The sequence below is a fragment of the Miniopterus schreibersii genome (assembly GCF_964146895.1).
Source record: "Miniopterus schreibersii genome assembly, chromosome: 6".
Classification (NCBI taxonomy): Eukaryota; Metazoa; Chordata; class Mammalia; order Chiroptera; family Miniopteridae; genus Miniopterus; species Miniopterus schreibersii.
In genome coordinates, this window is record NC_138107.1 from 35,160,132 (window position 1) to 35,180,425 (window position 20,294).

Sequence of the window (20,294 nt, forward strand, 5' to 3'; positions counted from 1 at the left end):
ACCAATATTTTCAAATAGTCTTGTGAGTTTTTAAAAAAAGAGTCATTTTTGTTATTCCACAATGAAATAATCTTTTCACCTCTGAGATTGCATAACACTTTTCCAGTAATGCTATTATAACATTTAGCAAAATTGCTGCACACCCACCTTGAGCCTGGCTCCATGCTAAATGCTTAGAATACAGTGGTAAGACTGATGTGGTACCTTCTCTTTGGAGTTTAAGTCTAAGAAAGAAGACAGGCAACTAACAAATATATAACAAGTTCTATGGGAACCCATTTCAGAAAATCTATCTGATCTAGAAAGTCAGAAAAGTCATTCCTGAGGAGGAACATTTAAATTCAAATCTGTATTGAATTGTACTTAAGACAGGTGGGTTTGGAAGGGGTAGGAGAATGTTCTAGGTTTAAAATTAGCACAGAAGTGTTGAGCTGTATATGTCTACAGGAGTGATTTTCAGCCTTGGTAGCATATTAGAATCACCTGAGTAGTTTGAAAAATTCAATGTTTAGATCCTACTCTGAGAGATACTGTGAATACTTGGAAAACTATTATTGAGGTATTTTCGGCAGGTGGGTGACATAAGATTTGTGATCTATAAGATCACTGGGCTCCAGCATGAGACAGAAGGAGGAGGATGGATGTGCAGAGACCAATTATAAGGCATTGCAGTGAGTTGGGAAAGTGAGGGGCATAGCTTGGACAAGGCTTGCATTAGCTGAGATGGCAGACAATGGTAAGAGTAAAAGTTGGTGTCTTAGTCTGTAAGGGCTGTTACAACAAAAATACCATTTAGGCTGGGAAGTCTAGGTCAAGGCAGATTCAGTGTCTGGTGAAGACTCATTTCCTGGCCCATAGACAGCACCTTCCCGCTGTGTCCTCACATGGTGGAATGTGCAAAGGAACTCTCGGGGCCTCTTTTGTGATGGTTCTGACCCCATTCCTGAGGGTTCCACCCTCATCACCTAATCACTTCCCAAAGGCCTTACCTCATAACACCTTTCTGACCAATCACAAGATAACTTGTGTCTGCACTTATTTTAAACACCTTGCTGACCAAAGTAGCCGGCCGCACAGGCGAGTTCTGGCTCGAAATAGCTGGTCAGCATTAATATAATTACCTTGGGGATTAGGATTTCAGCACAGGAATTTTGGAGGAACACAAACACTCAGACTATAGCAGTTGGCAAAAGGAGAAGAGAAAAAATGATCATTAGGCGAAAATCCTAAGATAGTATCACATAAACTAAGTGAAGAGAATATTTTGAGAATGAGGAAATGCATGAGATGAAAGGTCAAGCAAGATAGAAATTGGTGACTGTCTATTAAATCAGGTGACCAGGAGTTCATTCATTGGAAACTTTGCTGAGAGAAGCAGAATATATATGGACGACCCATACACATGTAATAGGCAGTAAGTTTCATGACCATCAATGGAAAGGTCACTATCAATAGAAAGGTGTGGTTTGGAAACATTTAAGGGAAGAGATATCCTGTGAGTAGCTTTGAACAAAGCACTGAACTTCAGTAAGCAGGAATATGCTCAACCCATGAAGAGAAGCAGATCCTGAGGTTTGAGTGTGGTGTGTTATCCCAGAAGATAGGATTGTCCTTATGAAGTTTGGACTTTATTTTCCAATAATGAGGAGACATTAAAAGGTTATGGACTAAGATTGGTGTTAATCCAGCAACAGTGTATTGAGAAGAGAGGGGAAGACACTGAAGGCAGGAAAGTCCGGTAGGAGAAGATGGTAGGTAGTGTTCCAAGCAAGAAATGAAAAGAACATGGACTAGGATCCTGGCAAAGGGATGAAAAGGTTCCAAAGGTACATTTTGAAACAAACAAAAATAACTCAGCTTACTGAATAACTGACTAGCTTTAGGGAGAGAAGAAAAAGAGAGTGCTCAAAGGGAATTCAAAATATTGAAAATTGGCAGTTTGAAAAAAGAACATTTTATTTATAAGTGATAACAGTGATGCTTGTATATGCTGTGTATTGATTTTGTTGATTATGAGGTCAGAAATATTTTGCATTTGGGGAGGGAAAGGGAAAATATATTTAAGGAACAAACTTTTTATAATTTTGTTTAGTACCTGAAAAATCCATTGTCTGACTCCTCTTGGAGTGATATCTCCATATGAAAAGGAGTGGTGATTTCTGAGCCCAGCAGGGTTAGTGAGGATCCTGGAGTAGAGTGCCTTCACCTGAGTCAACAGAATTTATGAGGACTCTGGCACCTTGGGGAGATAATAGGTAAACACATCAAGTATCTGCAAGGCACTAAGAAAATGATGGGTGTGTTTTATGGCTCATATTATACTACTTGGGGGACACATTATTTTTAGTCACCAGGACTGAAGATTAAAGGGGATTTATGAATGATTTGTGTATCCTAGGACTATGAGATTATTTTCTTGCAGAAGCCTAAGTTATTTGAAAATACATGTTTAGCAGTTACCTGGGGACAGAATGAACTGTTACTAATTCCAAAATTAATAAGAAAAGGCGTTGGAAGTTGGTAATGCCCACTATGGGCATAAATAAAATCATATTTTAAATGATACTAGAAAAATAACTTTGCCTGGGTTTTGTGGGGTTTTTTCTGTTTCATAGAAAGCAGTTTCCTTAGTATCTATGATTATCAGTAAGTTTTGGGGGGGAAATTTGATTCTAGTTTTGCACAGTACTTTTTTTGATAGCTTTTAAGCAAAGCCTAGATTCCATGGACTGGTTTTGATATGTCAGATTTAAATAAATAATAAATAAATGAAATAGATAAAATTTTGAAACCAGAACTCATAGCCAGGAGCTATTATATAAGACAGGCTTTAAAGAATGTTCTCATCAGAGGAAGTCCTTATCCCTAGAAATGCAGCTTATCGTGGGACATCCCTGTAGTAGTATTCTGATTTAGATCTCTGTTTTTATCTCAGTTAGACAAATATGTGCCTGGCGCCATATTAGGCAATTCAATGGCCACATACAGGTCAAGAGTGCAATTGTAGATTTACAAGTTGCCGGGTACCTCATAAGATGGATATAATTTAGAAAGTGGAATGGAAGAGTGAAAAAATTAGAAGGTGAATTAAAATTAGAGACTTCTTGTTCCCATTCTTGTCAGGTATGATATCATAAACATATAGTTTAGGCAGAGGAATACAGGTAACTGAAAGTTAGTTAAAACACAGACACGTATTTTTCAATACAATACAAGGATCCTCTAAAATAGCCCATATAATCAGCAAGCACTTAAAGTATGATATCTGGTCAGTACTGTGCTTGACTTACAAGGTTGGAAGAGAAGAAAAAGTTTACTTACTGCTCATTATGACTTTATAGTCTGGATAGAGAGGCAAGATCTCCTGAGACAGACACATGTAAAGATGCTCCATATGATCTGTATAGTTTTGGTTTTGGTTCTATTTATTCATGGTCATGCATTGATTAATCGATTTATCAACAAAAACAGTGATTTCTGGAGGTCAGGTGGTAGAAGATAGAAGAAATAGAATTTATATTCCAGTGGAGGAGACAGGTAATAACATGTAAACCAATAAGCAAGAACAATTCTGAGTGTTAAAAGCTGTGAAGAAAATAAGAGATTGAATGATGGAGTGCCTGGGAGTAGGGCAAGGCTGCTAATTTAAATAAGGTGGTCAGTGAGACCTCACTGAGAAGGAGACGTTTGAGCTGACTCCTGAAGGAGCAGGGTCATCCAAGTGGCCCTCAGGCAGGAACTAGCTGGCAAGTTCAGTGAGCAGAAACAGGCAGTGGCTACACAGCAAAGTAACTGAGGAAAGGAGGGCAGGATTGAGGCCAGAGAGAGGACAAGGGTGCAGATTATGTAGGGTTGTTCCAGTGGGAATCCTTTGGTGAGCATTAAGCAGGAGATTTAAACTTCTTGCTCTGGTTGCTGTGTGGAGAATGTAAGTGAGAGTAGTAGCAGGACTGCTGGGTACATGCCCGAGGCTATGGTCCGTAATGGAAGTTTACTGGCTTAGGACAAGGCAGGAAGGACACAGCTAGAATATATAAAGCTGTAGTTTTACAAAATAGAAAATAAACTGGGAAAGGTGAACCCTGAAAAGGGAGTGGAAATCCAGCTGAACTTGGAAATATTAAACATGAATTAAACATGAACCCTTAGAGAGGAAACAAAGACATTTCTGGGAGGTTTGTAGGTGGGAGTGGAGATGGCATGAATGGAACACGGGTCACTTCTCTGCTACCAAAAGAAAACAGAACAGACAAATTAATCTAAGATAGTGGTTCTCACACTAGAATCACCTGGGAAGCTTTAAAAAATATTGACACTTGAGTCCCCCTCTGAAATTTTGGTGTATTTAGCATGGGCTGCGGTCTGGTACTGGAGTTTTAAAAAGTTCCCAAGGTCACTGTAATGTGCAAGTAAGGTTGAAAACCACCAGTGTAAGATCTTTCTGTATAAATTCTTATAAGCTAGGAGATCTCAAGCCAGCAAGAAACAAGTAAAGCAGGCATAGTGCTTGAGTTTGGGAGTAGAGAAAAGCATTGCTTTTGAGCCTTGCTCAATTATGAGACTCCCCTGAGATGTTTATTTAGAATACAAGTTCCTGGAGCCCTCCCCTGAAAATAGTGATTACCTGTGCCTAGGAATACATAATTTTAGTATATTCCACTTATGGTGATGTGTGGGTAGGGAAACACTGCACTGGATAAAATACCTCAGTGCTTCTGGTTTTTGATAGAGTCAAGTGGACACATTGGTAGGAGTGAATGTCAACCTCAGTTGTCTAAGGGGAGGCTTAGGGGACCAAGCCAGCTTGGAGCAACATCTCAGCAGTATAGATGTGAGCAGTTGGGATCCTGTGGTTAAGAGCTGAAATCAGCCCTGGCCGATTTGACTCAGTGGTTCAAGCGTCGGCCCACGGACTGAAAGGGTCCTGGGTTTGATTCTGGACAAGGGCACGTACCTTGGTTTCGGACTCAATCCCCAGCCCCCGTCTGGGCATGTGCAGGAGGCAACTAATAGATGTGTCTCTCTCACATCGTTGTTTTTCTCTCTCCTTCCCGTCCACTCTTTCTGAAAAGCAATGGAAAAAATATCCTTGGTTGAGGATTAAAAAAACAAACAAACTGAAATCAAAGCAGTGGCTCCAGTGGATGGTGGAAAACAAACTCGGGCAAATTCTTTTGGAAAGAGGCTTGGTCAAGGAGAGGCTGGAGATCTGTGGGATCTCAGCAGGAAAGGTAATTGGGGCTAGATTGTAGAGAGCTGTGTGGTTTGGCATTCACAGAATTGGGAGGACAATGAATGTCGTGTCTTGCTGCCACCACATGTAATTACCGGTTCCACATGGTGTTCATAACACCCACACACTGATGAATGGGAGTTATGCAGGTGGATTCATTGGTTCACTTGGCAGAGCGTTGTATTTTCGAGGGTTTGATGTTCTGTAGGGCTGTGATATTGGCATCACAAAAGAGTCCACCATCTCCCTACCTGATAGGGTTTGTGAGGAAATGAAATTAGGACATTGATTTTAACCTATACTGCACATCTTTGCTCCCTAAGTGACTGAATCCAAAGGGCAACTGCTGCTGCTTATCAGCCCCTAATTTTGTCGTAATAACTCTTCCTTTAGAGAAATTCTTTTGTTCATACAATCAACCACTTTTAATTCAGTAGCTATTAGCTACAAGTGATGTGGAGAATACAAAGAGAGAGAAGGTCTAAGCCCTGCCCATAGGATCACACAGTCTGTTGTGATCATAAGTCATTAACTTACAGCCACTGAGACTCTGTGGTCCAGAGAAAAGTACTGATGTTCAGAGGAGAAAGAGAGTGATTATTTTGCTTTAGAGAACAGGACTTTTGAAAGTTTTTGGGAGGAAGTTGCTGACCTTAAAGGATGGGTAGGATTTAGAAAGCTATGGATACTAAGATATTTCGGGCAGGAGGGAATAGTGTAAAGTACAGACATCGGAATCTACTGGCAAATGGTTTAACTTGACTGTGGCATATAGAGCATGAAGTAGTGTTCTGGAAAATAAGATGAAAACTAGGTTGGAGCTTATTAAGAAGAGGTGTGACAGCCAGTGGAAAACACACTTTATTCTATAGGCAGCAAGGGACCTTTGGAGATTTTCCAGCAGGAAAATAGAAGGGAAATTAACATTTATTGGGAGTGTGCTAGGCATGTGCCAAGCAGTATGCTTTCTGAAAGTGATTTCTCTAGGTGACCTGAGGGATAGGTTATTTAGGCAGAGTAATTGGGTAGTCGTGTTTAGAATTGTTTGGAAGAGGAAGGAGACTGGAGAAGAGAACATCACTGTCATAGCCCAGGTCTTACATGTAATTATTTTGGCATGGAAAAAAGAGGTGATATAAAAGAGGTTTTTAATTACTGAGTAAATATTTATTGAGCTCTTACTTGATATCCCGCAGGCTCTGGGATATGACAGTAAGCCAGGCAGTCCAAGACTGCCATGAAGTGCTCAGTCTTTTGGTTATACCAGCAGAAAACATTCAGGTGGTGAAAAGTGTGATTCAGAGAATTAAAACAGGAAGATGTGACAAAGATTATCCTGGTGGCTTCTTTAGATTGGGTTGTTAGGGAAGGCCTCTCTAGAAGGAGTGACATTTAAAACAACACTTGAATGATGAGGAACCAGCCCTGAGAAAATTGAGGTGGGGTGTGGAGAGCATCCCAGGCAGAGGGAACATTTAATGCAAAGGCCCCCAAAATGGGAACAAATTTAGTAGATCCAAGGAACAGAAGAGTGAGGCAGGATTAATATTATTTGTCAGCGGAATGTATCAAAGTTGACTCTTAGTTTCGAGTGTTCAAGAAGAAGAGTAGTAGTACTATTATTTGGAAATTGGACCAAGTTTAAGTGAAGGATGTGATTTCTTTTGGGAATATGAGGTTTAAAGTGCTGAGATAAGTCACATTGAGATACCTGGAGACTTAACTTGGGAGAGGAGGTAGGATTGGAGATAGAGATTTGAGAGTCATCTGCTTAAAGGAATTCTTTTAGGCTATAGGAAAGGTGGGGACACGCAGGACGCTGGAACAGGAAAAGAAAGCCAAAGGCACGACGATGAGGAAGGTTTAAATTGGTGAACAAGAGGATGGCTTGGGGGAGAGATGGTAGTAACTAGAAAAGTTTAGAATTTGAGCACCTGAAGGCAGGAGGAATTGTACTGTCAAGTAGTCCTGAACCAAGCTGACAAGTTCAAAAGCAAATACAGTTTTGTTTTGTGAACCTCATGCAGTGAAGACAATTCAACTAAGACATCATTCCATTAGCTTATAGTTTCATTCTTTTGACACTGCTGTCTCTTTTGGTGTATTCAAAAGTTAGAATTGTGATGCAAGAGTGGGATTAAACAAAACTTCAACCTTTTTGGTCAGCATTTCTCAAATATGCTTTGCAATATGCTGAAATATATCCTTTCAGATACAGAAGACAAACAATTGCTTTAAAGTGAAATACTCTTTAGATTATTTTGTAGTACTTTAAAATTGCATTTCCTGGTTGACCACCAGGTGGCATAAACATTACTTTTAAATTGTTCTATGTATCAGCACATGTGAGTGATTATAATTAATGCTAAGAAATCATAGTTGGTGGTGACAAATTATATATGCCTGTGATGACCTTTCAGTGAACTGAAGAGATGCTATTTGATTTCACTTTTTGTTAATATATATATGCAACAAGTATTTAGACCACCAACCATGTAGACATCAGGCAACAGAGATACCCAGTGTAGTAACTCTGTGTCTGCCATTAAGAATCTCTTCATTCCAATGGGGAGTAATTCAAAACAGTTCAATGGATGCAGTTGTAGAAGTATGGGTAAGGTACAAGATAACCCAGACAGGGTGTGATTTCTTCTGCTCTGGGAAGCCTTTTGCTCGAGGCTTCACAGGATATGAAGTAGGGTTTGAAGAATCAGTCCAAATGCATTGTGCAAATGTATTGTTGTGTGAGTTAGCATGATGTGTTTTCGTAAATGGTGATACTATTATTCAGTGAGATGACCACACAGATGACAAGAGACAGGACCTCTGCCATTCAAGAGCTCATAAGAAAGTGGACAACATACAGAAATCGATCAATACTGTAATGGAAATGCTCAGAAGTTTGTATGGAAACACACAGGCTTTTTTTTTTTTTCTCCCCTATGGTTAGAACATGATTGGACTTGGAACTGAAGAACTGGTTTCACTTGCTCACTGTATGGCTTTTCCCAGGCCTCTTAATCAAGTCGAGCCTGCATTTCATTATCTTCCAGGGTTGTTGGGAACAACAATTGAACTATGTGGTGAAACTCTTGTAAAGTGAAATATGAACATTAGATTCTTCAATTCGATAGAACGACTTCAGTATTGTAAGCTATTGTATAAAATCTCAGCATGGCTCTCTCTTGTGGAGTTTATGCATTCCTTTAGGGAACTGAGAGGGGATTCCTCTTTCTGTGGTTTTCCACAGTTGCATCTCCAACATAATGCCGTCGTCACTCTTTCCTGAGGGTTCAGAAACAGGGCAGCCAGGAGGAATGGCGGTATTCCTATTCCCAGAGCACATGAATGAGTAAAACTACTCCCTTTAAACATGTACCCACCTGAAGATGAGATGAGATGGTGTGGCCGTGACTTGCGAAAAGGCATACCAGTGAGGAGGAAAAGCAGAAATAAGAAAGCAGCTCTTGCTTCCTAATTTAATAGTTGGTAGAATTTATTTTATGACTCTTCCTTAAAATCATCATCCATGAAATTCAGCTTACCTTGATAGAAAATTGAGTAGGTTAATGAAATATTTAAACTGTGTTCACTTTCTTAATAGAGCATCATTTTGAATTCTGTAAAAGAAAAATATAATCTACTTGAATAATTATCATAGTAACCCCCCCCCACTATACTTTTGTGAAGAGTGAGATGGATGTGGGGAGAAGTCATTTCAAATGTTTAATCCTTGCTCATAAGAAAAAGAAACCATCTGTTGGCTTAAAGTGAGCAGGCTGTATGTTTTAGTATAGAAAGCACCACATGCAATTAAACACTTTGCTGATAGGTCACTATTCTGGACACCACCACATTTTTTAACTTACTGCATTATCTCCCTAACATGAAGTACAGATAGTATAGTGATAATTAGCAAGCACACATTTGCACATCTGCAGTGATTATAGTAGGCACTTGTTAAGTGAATGAACTTTAAATTAAAGCTCAATTCTCTTGATTCAGTCTTATGAGCTTCTAATATTACTGAAAGACAAAAAAAGCAACAAATTAGAAAGACTTCCAAATATATGGTAGTGAGGGGTAGAAGATGTCACTTTCAGCATTATTCTTATGCCCTGTTCAATTAGTGTTCTGTCTCCAGCTTTATTACAGGGTGAGGCAAAAGGGGGTATACAGTTGTGAGTTCCCGAAACAAGAGTTTATTCTTGTATTATTAAGTAATAATTATTGCATTATTTTTCATACAAAAAACTGTAAACATTTGCCCCACCTTGTATATAACTTGTTAGGTGGGATAGCCTTTAACTTCCTGTATAACAGGGGCTTTAATTTTATTTTCTATTCCTATACATTCTCATCATCTTCCCTTCAGCCTCAGATGAAGAAAAATACTTCCACTAAGCACACCCCATCCACTGGGGTCCTTGACTCAGTCTCTCCTGCCTTCTCTCTGGCAATGCCTTACCTGGCATTTTTATATTTTCTTGTTTCTCCATCAGTTGCTTCTCTATTTTTTTTTTTCATCTTAGTCTGTAACTGCTCATGTTTCTCCTAACTTATCATGCCACATTTGCCTTCAGTTACTCTCCACGTTATACTCTCCTGATCCAAGTCCTCAGAAGTGTTATCAGTCTTCCCTTACTTTCTGCCCATTCACTCTTCAGTCCATTGCACTCTGATCTCTGTCCACCACCCTGACTGAGCAAAGCTGCTATGGATACGATCACTGGTGATTTTCTAATTGGTAATTCCAACATATTTTCTTCAGCTCTTTATTTTGTTGGACTTCTCTACTGCATGCAGGTCTCCTGGGAACTGCTTCCTTGACTTTCAATCTCTTTAATTGTTCTTTCTGTCTCCTTGATGATTGTTTTTTCTTTACTGGCCCTCAAATATTGATACTCAGCATGCGTCTTGATCCCCTGTTCTAGTCACTGCTCATCCTCTCTGCAAGTGCTCATAATCATTTTTATTATTTCAGACATCACCTACACATTGTTAGTCTAGAACTCTTCCCCACCCTTAAGCTCATGTAGCCAATTCCCAGGTAAATATCTTTGCCTAGATTTTTTCCAGTTTCTTCACAGTTTCTGTGACCAAACCTGAACTTCTCATAGTTTCTCCTAAGCTAGTTATTTTGTCTGTATTTTTACCATTTTAGTTGGTAGCATCTTATCCACCCAGTCATCTAAGTTAGAACCATGGGATGCATTTATTCCTGTTTTTGCTTCATTGCCTACATCTACTCAGTCAGCTGGCTTCCAGATTATATTTTGATGTTTTATACTTATTTTCTTGGTCTTCCTTTCCCTTCCACTCTGACTGCTTGATTCATTTCTCTTATCACCTGATACTAGGACTAACGGAGGTGCCTTCTAACTGGTTTGTCAGTGTCTTACTGTGTCCCCCTCCAGTCTGCTCTTCATATAGCCAGCAGAGTAACCTGTGAAATGAAAGTAAGACCATTTCACTTCCCTGCATTGCACTGTTTAGTGTCTCTTTCCCACTTCTATTGTTGACAGCAATATTGCTCAAATTAGATTTCAGAGGTATATGCCTGTGCTTTACAGTGTTCAATGAGAATTTTTCAATTTTGTGTGTGTATTTTACTGATAATCATTTTACAAATAACAACAACCTTATTTGTGTTTCTGATGGCATCTCTGTCAAACAAGACTACAGTGACTAGGTTAAGTCTTAACTGCAGTATTTCTCTGGTAATGTCAGAAGATTCTAGTAGTTATAGAAATAGTTTCAAGGATCTATAGATAGATTGATTGATGGTTATCTATAAGTACACATACACATATAAATTGTTTATTTTGTATATAAGTACATGTGTGGGTGTGTATATATTTTTTCCAAGGTGATCTTACATTATTCAGGTTTGAATTGCACTCACTCTACACTGTACCTATAAATTGTAGGGTCCTTAATACGTCTTTTAAGATCTTTTATGACCTGGCCTCCACATATTTCTCCATCTTAATCTCTTGCCATATATATTTATTTATTTTTTAATTTTACTTTATTTTTTTTCCCAAAGGAATGTCAAATTACTATGTGTCATAATATACACAATGCTTTTCTTTTTCTACTAAAGTCTGTGCTTTTGTGCTTACCCTTTTGGTATGTGGAATTCTCTGTCTTCCTCCATTCCCCTAACTTTTAACTTTGAATTTCTACTTATGTTGTATAAGTTAGTTCCACCACCACCTCTTCCAGAATGCACTAAGCTAATCAGGGTCTACCTACGTGCATACTGCCCTGAGCAAATCTCTCTATACACACCTTATTGCTTTGTTGGAATCTGTACCAGATGGAGACCTCCTTCAGGTTTTGTGGTTTCTCCTCTGTATCTTTCAAGCGTGACACATAGTTGAATGATAGATAATGATATGGGTGAATCACCTTTACTTCCTACCAGTAAGGATAAATACCTTTTCTACAGTCAGCCTAAACAATTTCTTTTAGTTTTTCATCTATTCAGTGTTGACACTACTACTTTAAAATGTTTAATACATATCTGTATGCTTCAGTTAGCATTTTAAGTTAGAAAAGTCAGTGTCTAGTTTTTATATGAAAATATTTTAGCTACAGAAAGATTATACACTTGTATTTCTTTCTATTTCAGGAGATTTACCTTCCCAGTTGCAGGCTCAGGGACCTGGGAGTTCTGAAAATACATTAACTGTGCTGGAAGATTCTGGGTGTGATTTATCAAATGAGCAGAGAACTGAACCTTCAGAGATGTCACAGGATTTTGTGGAGAGCTGCACCCCCACACCCTTTTTATCACTGCCCATTTCAAAGAAACACTGTGTGACTCCGGAAAATCCTTTGTCTTCTCACATGCAATTCTTGCAACATCTACTTGAACTGAAGAACTGGACAGAATCAGGGAGTCTCAAAGCAGACTTAAGCCACTTTGAAAACAGCTCTTCCACAGTATCTGATTCTGTTCTTCAGTTGCTAGAAGGCCTGATCACTTTTTACCGTGAACCCAAATTTCCTTTTTCAAGCTTTTGGATAGAAGCTGTTGATACTTTAGCTAGACTGATCAGTGATTGCAACTTATCTAATCATATTCTTAAAAAGTGTTCCAAGAAGTTGGAAGAATTGGAGAGAACCCTACTACAGATTATTTTAAGGAACAACCGTATAAATCGGGTAAGTAATAAATCTCTTATATTTATGAAATAGTATGTCTGTAATTTTGGTGAACATTCCCACTGGATGATGCCTATTGCTGTCTCTTAGCCTTGTGGCTCAGTTTTTAGTTGGATCTTTTGCAGCTATTACCTGTCGTCATGTCCCCACCTTTGCCTCAGATCACTACAGCAGTACTCTCTACATAGGTGCGTATGCGGAAAACTTGTGCCTTTTTATTTTGAAATACCTTCTCTGTTCTTTATCACCGTCCTTGGATTCTTCTCTTTTGTTTTGCTCTGCCTATATTTACTTCCTATTTCTAAAACAGTCTTAATTTTTTTTTTTTAAACCAGTAACATTGATAGTTTCCCAATCTATAACTTCTGTGAGTGTTAAATTCCTCATGATGGATTCCTTGTATTGGATTGATTTTTTTCTTTTTTTCTTTTTCTGACATTGACTAGCAGATGCCTGGAAGTCAAAAAATATTCTCCTGTAAATGGCATAATACCCTATGGACCCTCTGCAGATGTGGGTTAATTGAATAAATTGGCTAAAGAACACATAATATATGGCTTTATTATAGTTATTTTTCTTATTTATTTAATATTGCTTAGAAAGGTTGACTCAGGGATTCTTTTTTCATAAGTGACATTAAGGTGACCTGAAGTTGTTTTGTTGTCTGGCTCTTGAGACATAAAGAAGAGTCTTTTTTGTATTGCTTTCTATTTTCTTCACTATCTGATCCTTTGTTTGGGATACTCCAGATGCCTTACATTTTAACCCTTTTTAATTGACTACTGAAAATATCACAGAGGAAACTAAAAGGTCTAACTTATTAATGGTATTTCACTATAGGAAAAATGTTGTTGGACTTTGTTTCTCTTGCTGTATAATTGTCAAGTGCTTGTCCTCAGCCTTTATCTAATGCTCCCATATTTTGTACAGTGTGGGCTTTACCTGAACTTTCAAATCTCTGACAAAATTTGAATAATTTGTTGCACATACATTTGTTCCTTCTCTCTTAAGGTATGATTTGATCAGAATTATAGAAAACTTCATGATTAACCTTTTGGAATTTGGAAAGACATTTAATTTTCTGTCTGGCAAACTAAATATTTTTTGCATATACTGTATTTGCTTTCTTCTTTTAAAACTACTTTAGACAGGTTTTGTGTGACTTGGAGCCTTTCAGATGCGCACATTTATATCCCTTATCAGTTACCAGATGATGCAAATACGTTTTCAGTGTAATCTTTTTCTTACTTAAGGATTAGACTGCACAAGAGTAGCATTGGGAATTATATGGAAGTAAAGGAGTGTAGAAGCAGCTTCTGATGGTACAGACTGGTCTCAAGCCCATTTCCAGGATACTTGTCATGGTGCAAGCCATTGCTGAATAGTTGGTCAGCAGTGGAAGAATAAGGAAATGGATGGCTTTGGTGTTTTCTTGCAGATGTGATTTTTGCATTTAGAGAAAGAATTATAAAATAGGGTACCGGACTTACAATTAGGACGATGATTCATAAGTAAGTTTTAATGACATTCTCTTGGGATTTTTTTCCTCCCCAGCAAAAGTATCTTAGACTAAGTCACTCAAACTTTTGTCATTGTTGTCACCATCACCATCATTATGATCATCACCATCATATTCCAGATATGTTCATAAAGCTTCTTTATTAGAAAAATTGAATAATTATTGCTCTTTATAAATGCTTTTCTGTCTTTTTTAGCTTTTCTTGAGTAATAAGCAAAGTCTCAAGAAAGAATATATTCTGACATGAAATATAGGATAGCTTCTATTATTACATTTTATTGATACTACTCTGGATTGATTAAAACAAAATAGCATAGTTTAGAAAAAAATACACTTCTTTGGAAAAACTTGTTTGCATAGATTAGAAGTGTTTAATTAGATTATACTGCTTAAAAACTTGAGCCCTGCTGTTAATTTCATTAAAGTGAATTTACCTTGTGCAATGTGATAGGAAAATTTGTGGTGTGAATACTTTAATATTCTGACAGATGGATTTCACATATTTATATTTCCTAAATAACCATGTTTTAAATAAAAATCTTCAACCACATGTTCTAAATACATTTAGTCATAAAATTATTCTGACCTCATTTAGAAATGATCTGTAAGAACTTGGTGTCTTTCAAAATCTTGAGGTCATCATTGTGAATATCAGTTATGTCAGGGCTGTATGTATTCAAGAGATAGGAAGATTGAAATGAGATATCCTGAAAATTGTTTTAAATAATTCTCTGATATTAGGTTGGTTGAAATTATTGGTAAGTTTAGGGAAAAATATGTGATTTGTGAATTTTCAGATTTGGATAAATACTATTTGTTTCATGCTATTTTAGAAACTTTAATACCAATTTTCTTTAGGAATTGTTATCTGAGACCTATGTCTGTACAGAAGCTCCCCCTTATTCACAGTTTCACTTTCCATTATTTCAGTTATCTGCGGTCAACCATGAGCCAAAAACATTAAATGGAAAATTCTAGAAATAAACTGCTCATAGTTTTAGACGTTCTGAGTAGTGTGATGAAATCTTGCTTCATCCAAGACTTGAATCATTACTTTGTCTAGCTTATCCATGCTGCACATGGTACCCGACTGTTAGTCACTTGGTAGGCATCTGGGTTATCAGATCAACTGTCCCAGTATTGCAGTGTTTGTGTTCAAGTAATCCTTATAGTAGCCTAACACAACCTCAGCACGCCTAATCACTCTCCTCACTTCAGTTCATCATGTAGGCATTGTACAGTCTCACACCATCTCAAGAAGAAGGGTGAGCACAGTACAGTATGAGAGAGAGGGAAACCACATTCACATAACTTTTATTACAGTATATTGTTATAACTGTTGTATTTTATTATTAGTTATTATTGTTAACCTTTTACTGTGCTTAATTTATAAACCAAACTTTATCATGTATGTATAGGAAAAAATAGTATATAGAGAGTTCAGTACCATTTATGGTTTCAGGCATTCAGTGAGGGACTTAGAACAAATTCCCTGTGGAAAACGGGGGACTACTGTATTATATTTTTAGGATAACCATTAGGTGGGACTAAAAGGTATAATGTACAGTTACATAGTTGAGAGATATAGAAGATAGGTGTCTTGAAATCAGATGGCTTACAGGAGTCTACGCTAAGCCTACTATAGGGGACCTGGGACACAGTATTGACTTGGTTGAGCTGTCCTCTACCTGTAGGCTCCAGTATAGTACCTTCCTCACCTGCCTGCATACTTGCCTTGGGTCAGGAATGTTTACCTTCTAGATATTTAATGCCCATTGTTTGACCAACTGCCTGACTTTTCCTGTAATTCCACACCCAAAAAACATGTTGAGTTCTATAATTAGAAGAAGCATGAGCTAATCCTAGCATTGTACTGCCACCTATTTCTTTACAGGCCAGGATACTGTAATAGAATTTTAAACCAGAATGCTTATGATTCTGTTTAAATTTTGCAATGGTATCTTTGTCTTAAATTTTAATTTGTTTTGAAGAGATGGGAATGATTATATTAAGTTAAATATTTAAAAATCTATAGTTATCATTCAGCTTTAAGTGTTTAGTATATATTGCTAAATGTTACAGACATATTAGTGAATTACTTAGAAAACATTCTCTTCAGATTTTTTATATTTTAAACTATAAAATAACTCTTGGACATATTGTGAAATTTAAAAAAAACAATTGACTTCCAAGTAGACATTAAATTAGAATCTTTTGTATGTAGGGTAAACAGGATAATGGTCCCCTCAAAGATGTGTACATACTAATCCCTGGAACTTGTGAGTATTTTGTTACATGACTGGGTGGGGGGAGATTAAGTTTGCTAGTCAGCTGACCTTGGGATGAATAGATTATCCTGGATTACCCGAGTGGGCCCAGTACTCAAAAGAGTCCTTGTAAATGAAAGAGAGAAGCAGGAGAGTCAGTGTAAAAATGAGAATGACAACAGGAAATAGTACACTAGCTTATTTTATAGTGTTTTCACGTCCATTGTCCATTATCTTATCATATATTTATACAATAACTCTGTGAGATAGGCATGGTTGCCATTCTTATTTGTGTTTAGCAGATGAGGAAAATGAGGCTCAGAGATTTGCCCAAGGCCACAAAAGCTACTTAGCAGCTCTGTGAACACTAGCACCTAGCACTGAGTGTGGCTGTGCTTTCCCTCTTCATTCTCTCGCCTCACAATCGCAGGTTTGTAAAACTGACCTAGATCAGGGGACATATGCAGACATGCCTTATATAACCCCCTCTCCCTCACTGTGTGGTCTGGATGCTCTCTCTTCCTGACTAGATTCCTGCATGTGCCTATTAGATTCCTGACTCACCTGATCCTCCTCTAATCTATCCACCTCACTTTGTCAAAGTGATCTTTTAAAAATGCTGACAATCCCTCAGTGGCTCCTCTTGGATGTATAAGAAAGTACACACCCTTCACCAGTCAGTGAGGCTCTTCTCTACCTGGCACCTATCCAGCCTCTTTGGCATTATCTTGCTCCATTCCATCCGAAGCACTCTTCACTCCATTCAGACACACTTATTTGTAGTTTCCCAGGTACTTTCTGTTCTGTTCTGTTCCTCCCCTCTGTGCCTCAGTGCCTGTCAGTCCCTTGGCCTAGAATATCCTTCTTCCATCTGGCTAACTCTACCTACCCTTACAAATTGAGCTCTGGGGTTAGCTCCTCAAAGAAACCTTCCCTCCTACCCTGTTTCTGGCTTCCTTTCTTTGTGCTAATTAAACATCCCTCATATAAATTCATCATAGTACACAACACACTGTGCAGTAGCTACTGACTTGGGCCCCCCCCCCCATTAAAATTAGAGCCTTTGTGGCCAGACACCGTGCCTTACTCAGTTTATATCCTCAGTTCTCAACACGGTGCCTAGTAGTGGGTTTGGGGCATCACCTTATAACCTAGTGAGGGTGGAGGTCTAGGCTTGCCACTTGGCCTTTTTTTGTATGGGTGGAGTAGGCCACAGTTTTTTTCTTTCTGTGGTATTTGGCTGCATTAGGGAGGTAATTTTTTAAAAACTTTACATCTTGTTATATTGCCTTTTTAATGTCCTTTGGCTAGAGAGAGCAGGCTTTCATTTTTGTTTTCTGTTTTGTTTGTTTTTCTTTTCTATGCCTGTTGTCATTTCTGAGTTGTTGGCTTTTTTCGTTCCAAATATGAGGCAAAAAGAAACCCAGGAAAGCTCATCACTTTGTCTTTCCTTTGGTCTTAAGGCCCATAACTGGCCTGCCTGTCAGTTTTCTTAGATTTTTGATGTAATGCCCAGGGTTTTTAGTTGTACTTAGTGAGAGGAACAGAGATGAGTAAGTCCACTTCCCAGAAGTGGAAACCAGTTAGTGTATTTTTCAGTCAAATAATATTCATACTTTTAATAACAAAGAGTTTAGCCTACCACCCAGTTCCTCAATCCTACCCCTAAAGAGATGCCCATTAATTACCAGATCTTCATTTCTGTGTGCCACCACTTACACCTGTATTTTTAAATAAAAAGCTTATACTGCTATTTCTCAACTTACTTTCTTTTTTTATCTGTTCAGTCTGTATCAAGAAAGATAAAAATTTATGTCGTATATAGCTGCCCTCCTCCACCTACTCTCCAGTCTTTATCATAATGTTTTGGTTAAATCAATATTACATATTTATACTATTATAAATGTGAAATTTTTAGCACTGAGACATGTAATATATAATTTCATTTCCTTTTTTACAACTTTTTTTTTCCTAAAGATGATTGTTTAAAATTAATTTCTTTTTCATTTGCTTTGCTTTCTACATACCTGTAATTGATTCTTCTTTCAGACTCTTGGACAGGGTTGGAAACATCCTCTCAATGTGGCCAAACAAATTCATTCATCAGTTCTACCTTTTTTTTTAAGATACACCTTCTGGAACCCTCTGTTCTAATCTAGACCATGCCCCCTGGGCCTCCTGCTCAGCTTTATTTCAGGGACTTCTTTTCATCACCCTGGGAATTCCCTTTGCTGCTTTCTTATGCTAGCATCTCAGTCCCTGGATCTCATATATTTCTTTTCTTGGTTTACAACTTCATTGAGGTGATGAACATTCTTTATGAGCTTACTTAAAGTGGGTTCATCTGGTGTAAAATTTAAAAATGTTTGTTTGCTTTAAATATTTTATTCCAACTTTAAACTTTACTGATGGATTAGCATAGATTTCCAGGTTGGAAATAATTTTTCCATAGAATTTAAGACATTTTTTCTACTAACTTCTGGATTCCGGTGTTGCTAATGAGAATCCCAGTGTAATTCTGATTTAAATTCCATGAATGTGGTCTGTCCTTTTATATCCCCAGAGCATGTAGAATCTGACTTACTCCCATTGCTTTAACTACAGGAAGGTGTACCTTACTTTGGATCTTTCAAAATTCCTTTTCTTGAGTCATGATGACACTTTAAATCTGGGATTCATCCTTCAATTCTGAAAAATTTTTGATTAGCTTTTTTCATATATTTCTGCTTTCTGTCTTCTCTGTTCCCTTGTTGTAGACCACATTTTCTAAACTGCTTATATATTTTATTGTATTGTTCGTTGTTTTTATTTTTGTTTTTTCCTGGCAGATTTCCTTAATGTTATCTTCTAGCCATTCCATTGAAATTTTTATTTCTGCTGAAATATTTTTAGTTTCTATGAGAAATTCTTGTTCTCGTGATTGTTTCTTTTTACAGCGCCCCATTCTTATTTTATGTACAATAAGATATAAAATGTTTTTATTTTCTTTGTTCCTTTTCTTCTATTTTCTTCTGGTCTTGATTTCCCCTTCTCAGTTGATCACCGTTTTTCATATTTGAGGCTTTCCAGTACCTTGGACTAATCTGGAAAGATGGATAAGATTTAAGACGGCCACCTGGCAGATATTTGTGGGAGGGTTCTGGGCAGGATGCAGGCTGCTTGGGCAGAGGCAGTGAAGCAGGAGTAAGCATGGAGAACCCTGGAATGGACACAAGTTTGGGGGATTGATTGGGAAGGACGAGCTTAGCAAGGAATGACTAATGTGATGAAGAAGGGCCAGGTAATGCAGATTCTTATATGTTTTGTTAATAATTGAGTTTCTTCTAACATGCTAAAGGTCTTTAGGCATACAGTTGTGTGTAGGAGTATATGCTTTTTTTACCTAGGAAAGTGCTCTTAGCTTTCATGTGATTCTGAAAGGGTACTGTGAGCCCCAAAAGTAAATAACATCTGAGAAATCATTGAGACTGATTGGCACACCCTTCCCAAATAAGTATTTTTTTTTCTTCCAAATTCTACCCACTTTTCAAAACATGGCTCAAATCTCATTTCACTAATAAATTCTCTCTTATCAATTTGATTCTGAAATAGCTTCCTCTTCTGAATTTCTATTGCGATTATTGTCAACATAATTCACTTTTCAATTTGCCATATGTTATCTTATTTTCAGCTTATCTAGTATGGCTCAAATTTAAAAAAAAAATATTTTATTTAGTTTTTCATATGTTTTTATCACAGAGATTAATAGCTTAGGTTAAAATCCCAAATCTTTTATGTACTAGTGATGACCTTAGGTAAGTTAACTAACTTCAAGTTCCACATGTATGAAATGGAAATAAGAAATATGACTGTTATCATATGACTCATGGGACTTTTGAGAATTTTCAATGAGTAAATGCAAATGAAGTGCTTATCATAATATTTGGTATAAGGACCATATCTTGTTTTCCACTATTCCTGCTATATAATGCTGAGCTCGCATTAGGAACAAAATGTGGTACTTTTTGTATTAAAAATGAGACAATGAAAATAAATGACAAGTTATACTTCATATTCCCCCATATGTTTAAATTCCATTTTCTGACTTTTGGTCAAATTTTTG

General features: G+C 37.5%; 1 protein-coding gene across 1 annotated transcript in view; it reads left to right on the forward strand.

Moving 5' to 3' along the window:
• Positions 1 to 20,294, forward strand: part of MEI4 (meiotic double-stranded break formation protein 4) — a gene marked incomplete at its 3' end in the record, with an annotated part of 127,904 nt that overhangs the window by 40,870 nt on the left and 66,740 nt on the right. The window contains exon 3 of the mRNA XM_081140655.1: positions 11,871 to 12,406. Within this exon, the coding sequence (XP_080996781.1) occupies positions 11,871 to 12,406 (536 nt within the window). The remainder of the gene's footprint in view (positions 1 to 11,870; positions 12,407 to 20,294) is intronic.